The 14907-nt window shown below is 47.9% G+C and overlaps 1 protein-coding gene across 1 annotated transcript; it reads left to right on the top strand.

Moving 5' to 3' along the window:
• Positions 1-1225: 1225 nt before the first annotated feature.
• LOC148184377 (endonuclease domain-containing 1 protein-like) lies at positions 1226-7467 on the top strand. The gene is made up of 3 exons (XM_088055717.1): positions 1226-1440; positions 3287-3605; positions 5608-7467. The coding sequence occupies exons 2-3, from the start codon at positions 3321-3323 to the stop codon at positions 6154-6156; spliced, it is 834 nt and encodes a 277-aa protein (XP_087911843.1). The 5' UTR covers positions 1226-1440; positions 3287-3320; the 3' UTR covers positions 6157-7467.
• Positions 7468-14907: the final 7440 nt, after the last annotated feature.

Below are 14907 nucleotides of genomic sequence, written 5' to 3'. Positions count from 1 at the left end.
CCTTCCATTTCAAGCCCTTTCACCTTGTCCTAATGTCGTGCTTTAACCTCAGGCAGCAGCCACGCCCCACGCAGCCGCTCCCTCACTCCCCGGCCACCACGACCAGGGAGAGAACTGCAAAAGGAAAAGTTGGAAAACTGCTGGGTGGAGATAAAGATAGTTTAACAGGAAAAGCAAAAGCTGTGCACACAAGCCAAGCACATCAAGGAATTCTTTCACCATTTCCCATGGATAGAAAGGTGTTCAGCCACCTACAGGAGAGCAGGGCCCCATCCCACCCAACAGTAACCTGGGAAGGCAAAACCCACCACTCCAAATGTCCCCTCCTTCCTCCTCCTTCCACTCACTTTCTATACTCAACATGATGTCACATGGAATATCCCTCTGCTCAGTTGGGGTCACCTGTCCTGGCTGTGTCTCCTCCCAACCTCCCAAGTACCCCCAGCCCCCTTGCCAGCCTAGAAGTACAAAAAGCAGAAAAGGCCTTGGCTCTGTGACAGCTCTGCTCAGCAATAACAAAAGTATCTCTGTGTTACCAACTCTGTGTTCAGCAGAACTCCAAAACACAGCCCCATACCTGCCACTGTCAAGAAAATTAACTCGGACCCCAGCCCCCGCATCAACTCCATGCCCTTGTCACAAAGTCTCTCTTGCAGCTCTCCTGTAGACTCCCAAAGTACTGGCAGGTGCCCTGAGGTATCCCCTGAGCCTTCTCCTTCCCAGGCTGCTGGGATGAAGCTGTTACAAGGCCATGGCAATCAGGCAAGGGAATAGGTGTAGCCTGGCCATAGGAATGATGTTATGTGAGGCTGCAGAAGAACAGACTGGGAATACCTGAGTGCACTCAGAGACAGACCAGTCCATCTAATGTCACCAGAGATGTTCTGTTGGGAACAGAGGCACGTGTAGGTGCTGCAGCAGGAGCAGCTGCAGCCGGTGTGATTGATTAAATGGACAAGGAAGTCACCAGACCCTGTTAACTGATCCTGGCATACCATGCTGCAAGTCAGCAAATTTGAGAGAAATTCTGAGGAAACCGTAACAGATACCAACCCATTTCAGTGAGGGTATGAACAAACTCTCCTAAATAAAAATAGAAAACTTCTCTTTTCTGTGGAATTCTGTTTATAAGGAAGGGGAAATTCATGACTGGGTAAATATTTGACTGATCCCAACATACCATGCTGCAAGTCATCAAAATAGGGAGAATTTCTGAGGAAACTATAAAACCAATTGTCAACACATTTCGGTGTGGGTGTGAACAAACCTCCAGATTAAAAATAGAAAACCTTCTCTTTTCTGTGGAATTCCCTTTTAAGGGGTGAATTTATGACTGGGTATATATTGCAGTGGCACTCCTGAAGATTCAAACAGTCCTTTCTCCAGGGAGAAGACAGAAGGAACAGTTCAGCTGCCTGTTCTGAGCTTCTCTGCTTCAAGGTAAGCTCTTGTTCCTTTCTCACCTTTGACTCCAATATTCAAAGTCTTTCCTGAGCTTTGGAATAAATATATATAGATAAAGCCTAAACTGGAGCTGCTGAGCTCCAAGGAGAAATCCAAGCCTATGCATGCACTGAATTTTGCAGCAGTTGAGTATTTTCTGTCAGTCAGGAGGGCAAGGACAGAAGGAATGATTTGGGAAAGAATTTCAAGCCAAGTCACCTGTAAAATTAACATCAAACTGTTCAATAAGAAGGAAGGGGGAGATTATCGAGTACCAAAACTCCAGTCGTGACCTTGCAAAAAACGCTGGACAAACAGAGGTGCTGTCTGAGCTCCTAGGAAAATTCACTCTAAACCCTGCTGGGGAACAGCTCTGTAGACAGTAGACAGCTCTGCCTATTGGAGAGCATATAAATAAAAACAGTCTGGGACTGCAGCAGAGGCATTTGAGAGTCCTCTGCCACTTTGGGGCTGCAAGCAGACTCCTGTGTCGCTCTTTCCCACAGCAGGATGGTTTCTGTATTATATATCTCCTAAGTTAGATATTAAGTTAGATAAATTATAATCTCATGCAGTGGGTTATGCAAAAGGCCTTTTCAGATACTTCTCTGCTTGAGCTGGGGCAGCTATGGGCATGTTCTACAGAGTACTGGGAAAAGTCCCTACTTGTAGTCCCAGTTCTCAGTTTCCAGCTCATTGGTCACCACCTTCTTGATCCAGGGCTGAAAAAGGGAGACCCTTTTATCTGCCTGTCCTAGCTGCCTTATTCCAAATGCTGATGATATCAAATCATTCCACTGAGTGTCTGGCAATGCAAATGCAAGCATCCCTGCTATCCCAAACCTGTGCTGCCTCTGAAAGGAGACAAAGCCCCTTGCTTGCTTGCCAGCATCCCAGGGAGCTTTTCAGCAGTTTTCTCATAAAGCAATGATCTCACTGACTGCTGAAAATCACATCAGCACTGAGAAAGACAAAATGGAACATTGGGCTGTCCAGGAAATTCCTGCAACGGTGCCTTTGACTGCACAGGAAAATCAATCATCAAAGCTGAAGACGGGCATCAGCAGGAATCCCAAGCAACCACAGGAAGAGCTGTCCCTCAGTGCTTGCACTGCAGCAGCATTGTGCTGATAAGATGGAGGTGTCATCCCTCATGCTTGCTGCTGCCATCTGCTTGGCCCCTTCATTTGCTCTCTCCATGTGTCTGCAAGTTCAGAGGCTGGGGTTGGATAAGGTGGAAATGCAAGGTGAGCAGCAGGACACCCATTGACCAATGTCAGCTGAGAGGCAGGACCCCAAATGGATCATTTGGGCTTCAGTAGTGGGTCTGGCTGGAAGAGCTGCATGTCTGTGTGAACCTGGATGGAGCCAGAGACATGTAGGAAGTGCAGCATCGCTGTTCTTCCCTACCCAATGCCCCTTGAGATTACAGCCCAGCTCAGCATTGCAGGGGACTGAGCAGAGTCCGTGCCCAGCTGCAGGTGTCTGCTGTGGGAAGGTGCTCAGAGCAGGAGGGAGGTGGGAAAAGGTGACCTTGTCCCAGGGCTGTGCATCACTTGCAAGATAACTTTGCTGTGACAGCTGATTACACTCCTGGAGGGTTTGGCTCCTATCTCATACAGGCTGACTTCTCCCACTGCTGCCGTCTCTGGGCACCTAAACCCTGTTTTAGGTTTCACCCTCACTGCCCTTGTGACTTTTCCATATCTAGGAAGACAGAAATTACTTCTTTCCTGGTCTCTCATAATGCCCTCCTCTGCCAGCTCTGGCCCCCTGCACAGAAAGGCTCCAGGCCATGACCAACTCTCTCCAAGCTGAATGTCCCTCTGCATTTGCCTTCCAGGGGAGCAAGAGCCCTTCACTGAAATCCGCGCACCATGCTGGGGCTGCTGCTGCTGCAGGTGTTGGCGAGCTGCCTCTGGCTGGGACACAGTGAGGTGGTGAAGTCCTTTGAAGATTGTCCTGAGTTTTTCTATGCAGGAACCACCCCAAATGATGCCCTGCACCCACAGAACCCAGCCTGGATCTGTCAACGCTACAGTGACTCCTATCACTATGCCACCCTGTACGACAGAGACAGGAGAATTCCAGTGTACTCTGCTTACAAATACCAGCCTGGACCTGCCAAAAGACCTCATAAATATTGGTATGTGGAGCCCCAGGTGAGTGTTTGTCTTACAGCACATCACCACCCAGCCACTCAGAGATGAGCTGCAGCATCTAAATTGCCACTTCTATTTCCTAACACCCCACTACACACATGCAAACAGACAACTGGGTGGGAATTTTCTCATTCAACTTCAAACACCTGCACCACATGATTCTTCTGATGCATCTGACACATCAGCAGGAGGATGAGATGAAGCATATCCCAAAGGTGACCAGTTTTCTGCCTTGACCTGACAGGAACAGCAAAGCAGATTACTTCCCATTACATGAAGAAGTCAAATGATTCCCCTCCCTGTGCCCTGCTGTGGTGGGTGACCAAGTCATGGGGAAAAGGCATCCAAGAGAGGCTAAACTTGAGGGACCAACAGTCCTGCTTAGATATGATCCCCACTTTGCCCTGAGCTGTTCTACATCCCTGACAGAGCTTATCTGCTCCCAGTGAAGAGTTAAACAGGCTTTGTGAGTGGTGTGAGAGAAGTGAGGAGAATCTCAAAAAGGGGTGAGATGGCCCAGGGACAAATACTCGGCAGGCTCAGGTACCGGAGACGCAAGGGTCAGGTTGACTGTGGAGGGATTTCTGGAGTGACATTTCAGGCAGTGGAAAGTGAGGAGCATCAGTGTCAGTCGAGTCAGAAGGGTGTGATCTCCATGCATGGGCAGTGACCCCTGAGCACCTTTGGCTCAGGCACAAAGATCCAGAAGGATCCAGCAGACTGACAGAACTCCACAAGCTACAGAGTCCTCACCAATGTCTTTCAGACAAACTTCAGTAAGACAGGCCAGGCCAATTGCAGAAGAGGAAAAGAGGCAATTCCTGCCATTGCTAAGGACAGAGTAGCAGGATGGCATTTGGGGGAAGGTGAGCAGAGAAGGAAGACACATGCCCTACTCCAGAGGAAGGGTAACTATGTTTCTCTAAAGATGAACAAAGAGATGTTAAAGTTACGAAAAAAAATAATCCTTTCTTCTTATTAAGCATAGGAACTTGAGCAAATAATCTGGTCTTGCACCACTGCAGCCTCCACATTCTCTCTTTCTGTGGAATCATAGAATGGTTAGTGTTGGAAAGAACTTTAAATTTCATTTCCATTCAACTCCCCTGCATAGGCCAGGCCACTTGCCTCCAGATCAGCATACTCCAAGCCCTATCTTACCTGCCATTTCCTCCTGGACCTTGGACCCAGGACACTCAAAATTTCTTTGATTTGTTAACTTTCTCCAGAGGCCCTTTTCAAGTATTTAGTTTCCCTAGGACTCCTTTAAGGTTACAGCTATCTCTCCAATTTGTAACTTCTTTTCAGTGATGCTGCAGAAAACCCTCCCTGGCCCAGTTCTGCTCTGAGATACATTCTTAGCTCTGCTGTAACAGATTCCATTTACACTGAGACCTTTTTGCTTACTGAGGAAAAAAAGTTCATCCATGAATGAACTGTCACCCTCCCAGGGAAACCTCAGTGCCAGGACTGATTTCCTGGCACATTTCCCGGTGTATGGAGTTAGAGGAGTCAACCTCTGGTGTTCCACAAGTGGGGTACTCTTGTAGCAACAACACAAAAGAATCACAGAATCATAGAATCACAGAATCGCAGTGTGTCAGGAGGGCGTCCAGAGAGAGCCCTGGGCAGATTTGGGGTGTGGAGACAGAAGGAAAGGGAAGCAGATTTGTCAGGGAACATGTGTCACCAAAGTCACCTTTCAATCCAAGGAGCAGAAAATGCTCCTTGTCTCATGCATCCATCCGTGCTCCCAGCACAGGCTGCAAAACAGACCACAAAGGTCACAAATCAAAATGAGACCAGTCAGATTCTGAGCTGCTTTCTCTTTAAAGCTCTTGCATTCATGCAGGAAGGGCTTGTCTATGATTTTCTCAGATTCATACATTTTCATTTATTGATATGACAAAAGATCGAATCTTGCCCATCACAGATTTCAGCTCCAGAGAAATTTTCTCCGGTATTCCTCCATTCTAACACTTCATTCTCTTTCCCTGTCCAGCTGATAAGTGAAAATGAACTTCAGAACATGGAAAGAGAAGTAGTCCTCATAGAGCAACTTCACAGGTTCACCTTAGAGGAAATCAAAAAGAGCCAGGCTGTCCTTGTGGACTACGAGAAAATAACTGGTTTGACCCGTGGCCATATGGCAGCCTGTGGCCATATGGATAGTAAAGAGAACAAGACAGCTACCTTCACCCTGACCAACATAGTGCCCCAGGACGAAAACCTCAACAATGACAAGTGGAGCAAATACGAGTCTAAAACGATGCCCCAAATGAGCCAGGGCTGTACAACCACGTACGTCATCACGGGAGCTGTGCCTGGGAACACCTACATTGCTGGTGGAAGGGTTAATGTGCCCAGCCACATCTGGTCAGCTGCCTGCTGCCTGGTGGGAACACAGCCCTCCAAGACTTGGGGGGTCATTGCTGAGAACAACAAGAACAGGTTGAAGAAAGTCAGTCTGGGGGACCTGGAGAACATGTTGGCCACACTCTACAAGGGGAGAAGTGTTACTCTGTTCAACAATGCCTGTCCCCGGCAGTAAGCCTCACATGCTTGATGGAAAAGGCTCAGTGGCTTTTCCCACATGTCACAGAATCAGAGAATGACAGAATCACAGAATCACTGAATGGGTTGATTTTGATGGGACCTTAAAGCTTTGAATAGCATCTCATTCTGACCTGCCTGCCATGGCCAGGGACACCTTCCACTACACCAGGTTGTTCCAAGCCCTCCCCAGCCTGGCCGTGAAAGCTTCCAGGGACGGGGCATTCAAAATATCACTGGGTAACTTTTACTCCTACCACAGCCTGCTCACAGTGATTTGCTTCTTTATAATATCCCATCTAACCCTGCCCTCTATCAGTGTGAAACCATTCCCTCTTGTCCTGTCACTCCATGCCCTTGTCCAAAGACCCTCTCCAGCCCTCTTAGAGACCCTTTAGGTACTGCACTCTTGGGACTCTTCTCCAGGCTGAACATCCCCAGCTCTCTCACCCTCTCTCCAGAGCAGACACGCCCCCAGTCATCGGAGTACCTGCATGACCCCCACTGGACTCCACTGCAAGAGCTCCATATCCTTCTTGTGCTGTGGGCCCAGAGCTGGAGGCAGCACTGCAGGTGGGGTCTCAGCAGAGCAGAGTAGAGGGGGACAAATGTTCTGTGCAGCGTCTGTGCTGCTTCATTCTCTGGTGTGTTTCCAGTTCTGTCCCTCAGGGCATCTCCTCCTCTGCTCAAAGGCACAAAGATGTGGGCAGAGCTTCCAACTGCTTTGCTCTGCTGCCCGTCTCAGGACAGAGCTCTCAGGAACGACTCCTCTCCCCCTTAGCTGTCCACGAGAGTGTGCAGCTGACTTGTCCCTCACCTCCTTAGCAAGGCTGTGTGACCAGGGCACCTCAGGCTGCCCAGAGATCTTGTCTGGAGATCTCCATGTCTCACAATACTCAAACCTCAACAATACATGGTCCTGAAAACCTGCTCTAGCTGATCCTGCTTGAGCCTGGAGTCTGGACTAGAAGATCTGGAGAAGTCCCTCCAAACCCCAACAATTCAGTGATGATGTGATCCTGGGACATGCTTTTGTTTGCTTGCTTTTGAAAGTGTGCCTTGAGAGCAGCAGCTGTTGTATCAGACAGGCAGGCTTTGGCATCAGATACAGAGAAAGCTTTGAGCAGCCAAAGCTAAATCCCTGTGATGCACTGCTTGGATACCTTCAATCTCTGCTCTGCTTCTGAAGCTTTTCTGCAGATTGATGGGAAACTGATTTGGGGAAATGTATTCAATGGTTGTAAAAGATCAGTGTGTGCCACATCATTTAGTTTGCAAGAGCTTACAATAAAAGTTATTTCTTGCAGTGCTGGATTGCAGAGTCACATTTATATAAACCACTGGTTGCTCCTCACTGAGATTTCTACCACCAGCGGTAATGTCACAGTGTCCAGAGCATCCTCACAGGACATTGTGTGTCCAAATGCAAATTGAGGATGCCATGACAGCCACACAAGTGTCAGCATCAGACACCAGTTATTCTCCTGTGAAAGGGAATGAACAAAGTGGGCCAGGATGCCAACGGCTCATACAAGCTGTGTCACTTTCAGAGGTGACAACTTGGGACTGCACTTCTCAGCTCAGGAGCTGTTGTCCATCATCATGCTGGGTCTCATTGTGCAGCGGGGACCAAGCTGTTTGGGGGCTGCACTAAAACATAGGTTCTGGTGGAGGTGCAGAGTGAGGCAGCCCCATGCAGGTGTCTCCAGGTGTGCTGTGTCCCAGCTCTGACCGCAGCCAGCAGAGCTCCAGGCTGGCCTCAGCTGCATAAGGAGACACACCCCGGGCCACTGCAGCTGCCCTGAGGTCTGGAGAGCCCCACTGGGGCTGGCTGATGTGCTGCAGAACCCTGGGCAATACCCACCCCCACCTGGGCCAGCAGCCAGAGGCCAAGCCCATTCCCCAGGGGCAGCTCTGGGGGCTCTGGACACCTGAGCACAGGGAACCAGATCCCAGCACAGACACGGGGCACTGCCTGGCAGCACCAGGGAGTTCTGCTCCTGTTACCTCCAGCTGCCATGGGCAGAGCAGCAAGAGCCCTGCCTTGTGCCAGCTGGGCTGCACCGAGACCGAGGAGAAGATTTGGCCTTTTAGGAGAACAAAGTGAGAACATCACTCTCACCCCCTTTGCTGAATAGCTCCTGAGATCCCAGGTCCTCTGCCTGCATGTTTTTTTTCTCTGGGATCAAATGCTGACACAGCCCCTGATGGGATGAAAGCATCAGTGCAATTTCAGGCTGAGGCACATCTGCACACACCTCTGCTGTACCTCAGGGGGCTCCCTCTGACTTGCTCACCCACCTCTGCACACCTGCTGGGGCTTGAGACCACACTCATCCTCACCACTGCTCATCCCATGTCCACTGCCCTCTATTCCCAGCTATGGAACCACTGGCTGCTTGACCAACTGTTGTGGTTTGACACTGGCAAGTACCAGGCAGCCACAAAAGCTGCCCACTCACCCTCCCATGCCATGTCTGGACAGAGGAGAGAAAAATAAATTAATGAAGGCTTCATGAGCTGAGATGAGGACTGGGGGAAAATACTCCAAGGGAAAAACACATTCAAGTTAGAGATAGAAAGTGAGTTCATTATTAGCAAAATCAAAGGAGGATAATGAGAAGTAAAGTACCTCTTTAAAAAAAAAAGAACACCTTTTCTTTCCCCAACCCTTGCCTTTTTCCCACCAACAGCACAGGGAGACAGAGTTGGGGGGATTTGGTCAGTTCATCACCCAAGGTTTTCTTCAAATTCTCAGGGAGAGGAGTCCCTCCTCTAATGCACTGTGGGGTCCTTCCCACAGGAGGCAGCTCTCCTTGAACTTCTCCAGCATGACTCCGCTCTCACTAGCAGCAGTCCTGACAAAACTGCTGCAATGTGAGTCCCTCCCACAGGCACACAGGCCTCCCAAAACTGCTGCAGCATGAGCCACACTTCCACAGGGTGCAATCCTGCTCCAGCCTGGGAGCAGGGCACCCCCTCTCTTCACCATATCTTCCACTAGATCACAGTCTCCTCCAGGCATCCACCTGCTCCCCCATGGGCTGCAGGAGGAACTCTGCATCCCCTGTGGATCCTTGTGGTCTGCAGGGCACTGCTGCTTCCACATGATCTTTGCCACAGCCTGCAGTGGACTCTCGGCTCCGGGGCCTGAAGCACCTCTTCTCTCACCTTCTCCACTGACCCTGGTGTCCCCATGTCGTTTCCCTCACATGCTCTCACCTCCTCCTCTTCTCTGGCTGGAATTAAAACTGCAGACCCCACTTTGTTTTTATTTTCTTCTTAAAGATGTTATTGGAGAGGTGTTACCAACAGCTCTAATTGGCCCAACTGTGGCCAGAAGCATGTCCATCTTCAGAGCCATTAGGGACTGGATCTGCCAGACACTGTAGAAGCTTCCAGCAGCTTCTCACAGAAGCCACCTCTGTGACTACCAAAACCCAGGCTGTGCAAAACCAACACATCAACCCCACCAGTGCCGCCTCTATCAACTTGCCAGGCTTTTCCCAGGACCTTTACCCTTGACAGTAATCAGAAATGCCCTGCCATCCACAGCAAGCTTGTGAAATACATGGGAAGCCCAACACAGTAAAGGATCAGCTTGGATTCTGCCTTATTTCATATATGAGGAGTGCTGCTTTCCATCAGTTCTAACCAGTGCTGGGTGACTGGGGAAGTCCTGGATGGCTGGAGTTTGCCCATTGTGACACCCATCCGCAAACAGGCCTGGAAGGAGAAGCTATAAGCACTTCCATCTGACCTTGCTTCCCAGAAGGGTTATGGAGCAGATTGTCCTGTGTGATCACACAGCACATTCAGGATAACCAAGGTCCCAGCCAGCAGAGGTTTAGGAAAGGCAGGTCCTGCCTAGAGAGCCTGATCTCCTTTGATGACCAGATGATGGCCTAGTAGATGAGGGGGGAGGCTGTGGATGTGTCTACCTGGACTTCAACAAAGCCTTTGGCACAATCTCCCATGGCATTGTCCTGCAAAAGCCATCAGCCCACAGCTTGGAGGGGTGCTCTGTTGGCTGGGTCAGGAACTATCTGGATGTCCAGGCCCAGAGAGTGTTGGTGAACAGTGCCACATCCAGCTGGCGTCTGGCTGCAAGCAGCGTCCCCCAGGGATCAGTGTCAGGCCTGATCTGACTTTACTGATGATTTGGATGAGGGCATCCAGTGAACCCTCAGTAAGATCACAGATGATACCAAGTTTGGTGGGAGACTCAGCCTGCTGGAGGGCTGGAGGGCTCTGCAGAGGGATCTGGACAGGCTGGATCCACGGGCTGAGGCCACCTTTGCAGCCAGTGCAGGGAAAGGCCATGACGCTACTGAAGGCCCTGGAGGGTAAGGCCTGTGAAGAGCAGCTGAGGCTCCTGGAGTTCTTTAGCCCTGAATGGGGGGGCTCTGAGAGATTATTTCTCTCTACAGCTCCCTGAAAAGGGGGTGTAGCCAGGTGGCGGTCAGCATTTTCTCCTAAGCAACCAGCAAGACGATGAGAGGACAAGGCCTCAACCTGCACCTGGGGAGATTCTGGTGGGACATCAGACCTGGGGAGATTCTGGTGGGACATCAGGAGGAATTTCTTCTCATAAAGGGTGATACAACATTGGAATGGACTGCCTGAGGATGTGGTGGAATCCCAGTCTCTGGAGACTGGATGTGGCACTCAGTGCCATGGTCCAGCTGACCAGGTGAGGATAGGTCAGAGGTTGGACTCCATGATCTCAGAGCCCTTTTCCAATCTGTGCTTCTCACAGGAGCCCAGCTTGGAGCTGAGCAGAGGGCTGCCTCAGCTCCACAAGCATGCTGCCAGCCACCTTTCATCTGGGATTGCCTCTGTTTTCTGCTGAGCCTGGTGTGAATGTGGAACAGGGATACAATCCTTTGCTGAGCCCAGAGCCGCCCATGCCCACAGTGGGGTGGGAAGCACCTCTGTTCCCTGGAAAGAGGCAGCTGCACTGACATGGGAGGGTAATTTTGCAGTTTACTCTGTGTGTCCATCTTTGGGGAGAGCTCTGGAATCCAGTGTGTCACAGGGATTTTAGACACTAAGGAAAAATTATTTTTGCTGGGAGCTGTGAGGGGACACTGTGACCTAAACTCACTTCAGTGCAAAGTGGGTTGGATCATGCAGCTTGCTTAGTCTTTTTGCAGTAACACCAAGCGTTCACTTTCTGTGGACTGAACATGTTGCCATGTGCTGTCCTAAAAGAGAAGGGAACAGGAGAATGAAAACAGTGGCATCTTCTGGCCTCTGCTTGAGGGAGCAGCTGGGCAAAGTTCTTTTGGCCCATCCAGGAGCCAAACTTTCTTGTTAGACAACTTTGATAAGGTTACATAGTAAGGTTACACCTCTGATTTCCGAGGAACTACTAATCTATTGTGTATTTGGGTGGGTTTCTGCACTGAGCCTCTCACTTGCTCTACCTGGGCAAAATGTCCCTTGCTCTTGGGCAACAGCACTTTGGCACACAGGAATATCAGCCAAGAACCTCTGAGGATCAGGTGAGGAGGTGTTCAGGAATGCTGCTGCCCAAGTGCTGTGCCACACACCTGAGGATGCTGCAGAGAGCATTGATACCCTGGCAAGTGCTTTGGGGGACACAAACTGAGTTTCCAGCATCACCCACATCAGCCACCCACACACGGTGCTCCAGGCTCTGGCTGATTTCTGTGGAAGATCAGCCTGTGAAGCTCTGTTACACCAGGAGCTTTGGAAATTCCAGGCTGCTGATTACAATGAAGAAGGAAACACCTCTTGGCAGACCATGTCCCTAAGAGAATTAGTGACACAATGTACCCAACAGGACTCTGGATCTGGAGCTGCTCAGAGGATGCTCAGACAGTGGAAAGGATCAGTTAAATATGGCCTTGAACAGCTGCAGAATATCAGTTATACCATATAATTAAAAAAAAAAAAAAAAAAGTTCTATTTCTTGTCTTTAAGAAGGAATAAGTGAGGAGCAAATGGATTTGGAGTAAGCTTAGAGAATCCACGATAATATCCATACAAGATTTTGAAGTGCTTTACCATCAGCAAGTGAAACACACAGATCTCTGACAGGAGAAATGAAGCAGAAAAATGCAAAAGAGCTTGTCCAAGCTTATGTAAGAAAAGAGGAGCACAAACAGCACACAGACCTCCAGAGTCCATCTCTCTGTTCTACCATCCTTACATTTTAAAAAAAGTACTTCTTACTTTGCACTACAGTTTTCCACAGAGTTTTAAGTGTTAATTCTAAGCTCCACGGATGATTTTTTTCTGGCGTGGTGTCCTTTAACTCATTATCTCCTCCTCTGTACACATATGATATAAAAAGATGTAGTACTTCAGAATGATGAAAAGATACAAAAAAAAAAAAAGTCCTAAATTTTACTCTTACAGCAAATTCCCTTTCTTATGGGCATAATGAGAACAAGTTTGAACTAGCATTCATTTCTCACCTTGGAAGGAGAGAAAACACTGAGTGGGAATTGCAAGGCTACTAAATATATGTTTAACATATTGTGATTTCCTGCATGAATATGCTGTATAATGTGTTTTGTGTACTATCTGTTCATCTGGCAGATTTCACTGCAGACAGATTTGAAACAAGTACCCAAAGAGCTGACAACCACATCACAGGATCTCTAAGGGCACCCATTAAACCAAAACTTTACTACTTTACTTCTCTTACATGTGTAGCTTATATCCAGACAGCTTTGCACTTAGAGGCAGAGCCATGGGTGGCAGGGCCCTAGAGAATTTACAGAGCTCAACACAGCAACATCCAGAAACAGAAAATTGCTGCACATGACTGAGCTGGGGTACCAGAAGTGTCACCTACACCATTCTGGGCTCAGAGGAAGAGATCTGGCCTTCCAACTTGTAGTGGTTTAGATTTGTTAATTTGAGCTTTTTGGCTAAGGTATTAAATAATGTGGTGGGATTTAGCGCTGGTTAAAATTTCTAGGGTACTTATTTTCTCTTGTGAGATATGGATTAGGAGAAGGGTGAAACAGGTTTAAAATTTTAAAGGAATAAAAAAATTTTATTCTTATAGAATAAGAAACTAGAATAAAATTTTTAGAAATTTATTTTCGTTTAACTTTTTCTTAACTGATTATGTAGAGACAAAATTTGGGATGATAAAGCAATATTAATAATACAATAGTTTTTTATTAGTTTTTGTAGGGAGAGGAGGGTTTTTTGTTATGTTATGGAGATTTTTTTTTTGCAAGAAATAGTCCTTTTGTGGTTTTTTATTTTTACAAATAGTAATTGCTTGGGTAAAAATTTTGTTATTGTGACTTTTTTTATTTTCACAGCCCTCCTAGAGGTGTGTTTATGGGTTATGAACATAAGGAGTATTATTTTAAGGATGAGTTATTTAAAGGTAAAGGGGTTTTTTATTTGTTTTTGTGATCATCTCTGGGAACAGAGGTTTTTTTCTTCTCTCCCTGGGGGCAAAGGATTTTTTTTAAAAGATTTTTATGGCATTAGTTATTTTAAGATTTGTTTGGTTTTATTAACGGATGTTTTTGTTTAGACTTATAGTTTGAATATTTTATATTTTTAATGTCTTTATGAATTAAAAGAGATTTTTTTGTATGCTATTGCTTATTTTTATAGCCCTACCAAAAGAATATTTTAGCTTTATTTGATAATTCCTCATCTCTCTTTTGTTTGATGTTTGATTTTTTTTCTACTGATTTTGATGTTTTTATGGGTTTTTTTTAATGCGTTGATTACTTTTTTTGGTTTTTCTGAGAAAGGATAAAGGTTTGTAGGTTTTATTTGTGTAGTGAAAGGGGTAGATTTTGCCCAAGTTGGATTTTAGGCTGCACTGGGCTTCTCCCTCAGCCCGGCAGCCACTGGGAGGGGTGGACAGTCCTGGCTCAGCCTTTTAAATTTCATTCCTTCTAAATTTTAAACCTGTTCTACCCTTCTCCTAATCCATATGTCATAATAAAAAATAAATAAGTACCCTAGAAATTTTAACCAGCACTAAAACAAATATTATTAATGTGTTAGCCAAAAAACTCAAATTAACTAATCTAAACCAGTGCACAATTGCACTAAATAGACTGCTCAGAGCCTATCACACTCAGGGAAGGAAAATATGGTTTTACTGCCTTTCCTTGAATCAGGGCTTTTTAAAATGCCCTTGGGTCCAAGTCCCAGCTCTGCTATGCACATGAAATGGTTAAATGTTCTCCTGAAAACTCATCTCCTTCATCATCAGTGTGTGGAGCAACAAGCTCCAGAGGTACTTCAATATTGTGGGCTAGAGGTGCAGAGTGAGGCAGCCCCATGCAGGTGTCTCCAGGTGTGCTGTGTCCCAGCTCTGACCGCAGCCAGCAGAGCTCCAGGCTGGCCTCAGCTGCATAAGGAGACACACCCCGGGCCACTGCAGCTGCCCTGAGGTCTGGAGAGCCCCACTGGGGCTGGCTGATGTGCTGCAGAACCCTGGGCAATACCCACCCCCACCTGGGCCAGCAGCCAGAGGCCAAGCCCATTCCCCAGGGGCAGCTCTGGGGGCTCTGGACACCTGAGCACAGGGAACCAGATCCCAGCACAGACACGGGGCACTGCCTGGCAGCACCAGGGAGTTCTGCTCCTGTTACCTCCAGCTGCCATGGGCAGAGCAGCAAGAGCCCTGCCTTGTGCCAGCTGGGCTGCACCGAGACCGAGGAGAAGATCTGGCCTTTTAGGAGAACAAAGTGAGAACATCACTCTCACCCCCTTTGCTGAATAGCTCCTGAGA

This window comes from Pseudopodoces humilis, chromosome 5, assembly GCF_049639895.1.
Source record: "Pseudopodoces humilis isolate 2021_Gansu_Grassland_sample_001 chromosome 5, ASM4963989v1, whole genome shotgun sequence".
NCBI lineage: Eukaryota > Metazoa > Chordata > Aves > Passeriformes > Paridae > Pseudopodoces > Pseudopodoces humilis.
This window is presented reverse-complemented; position numbering and strand designations above follow the sequence as displayed.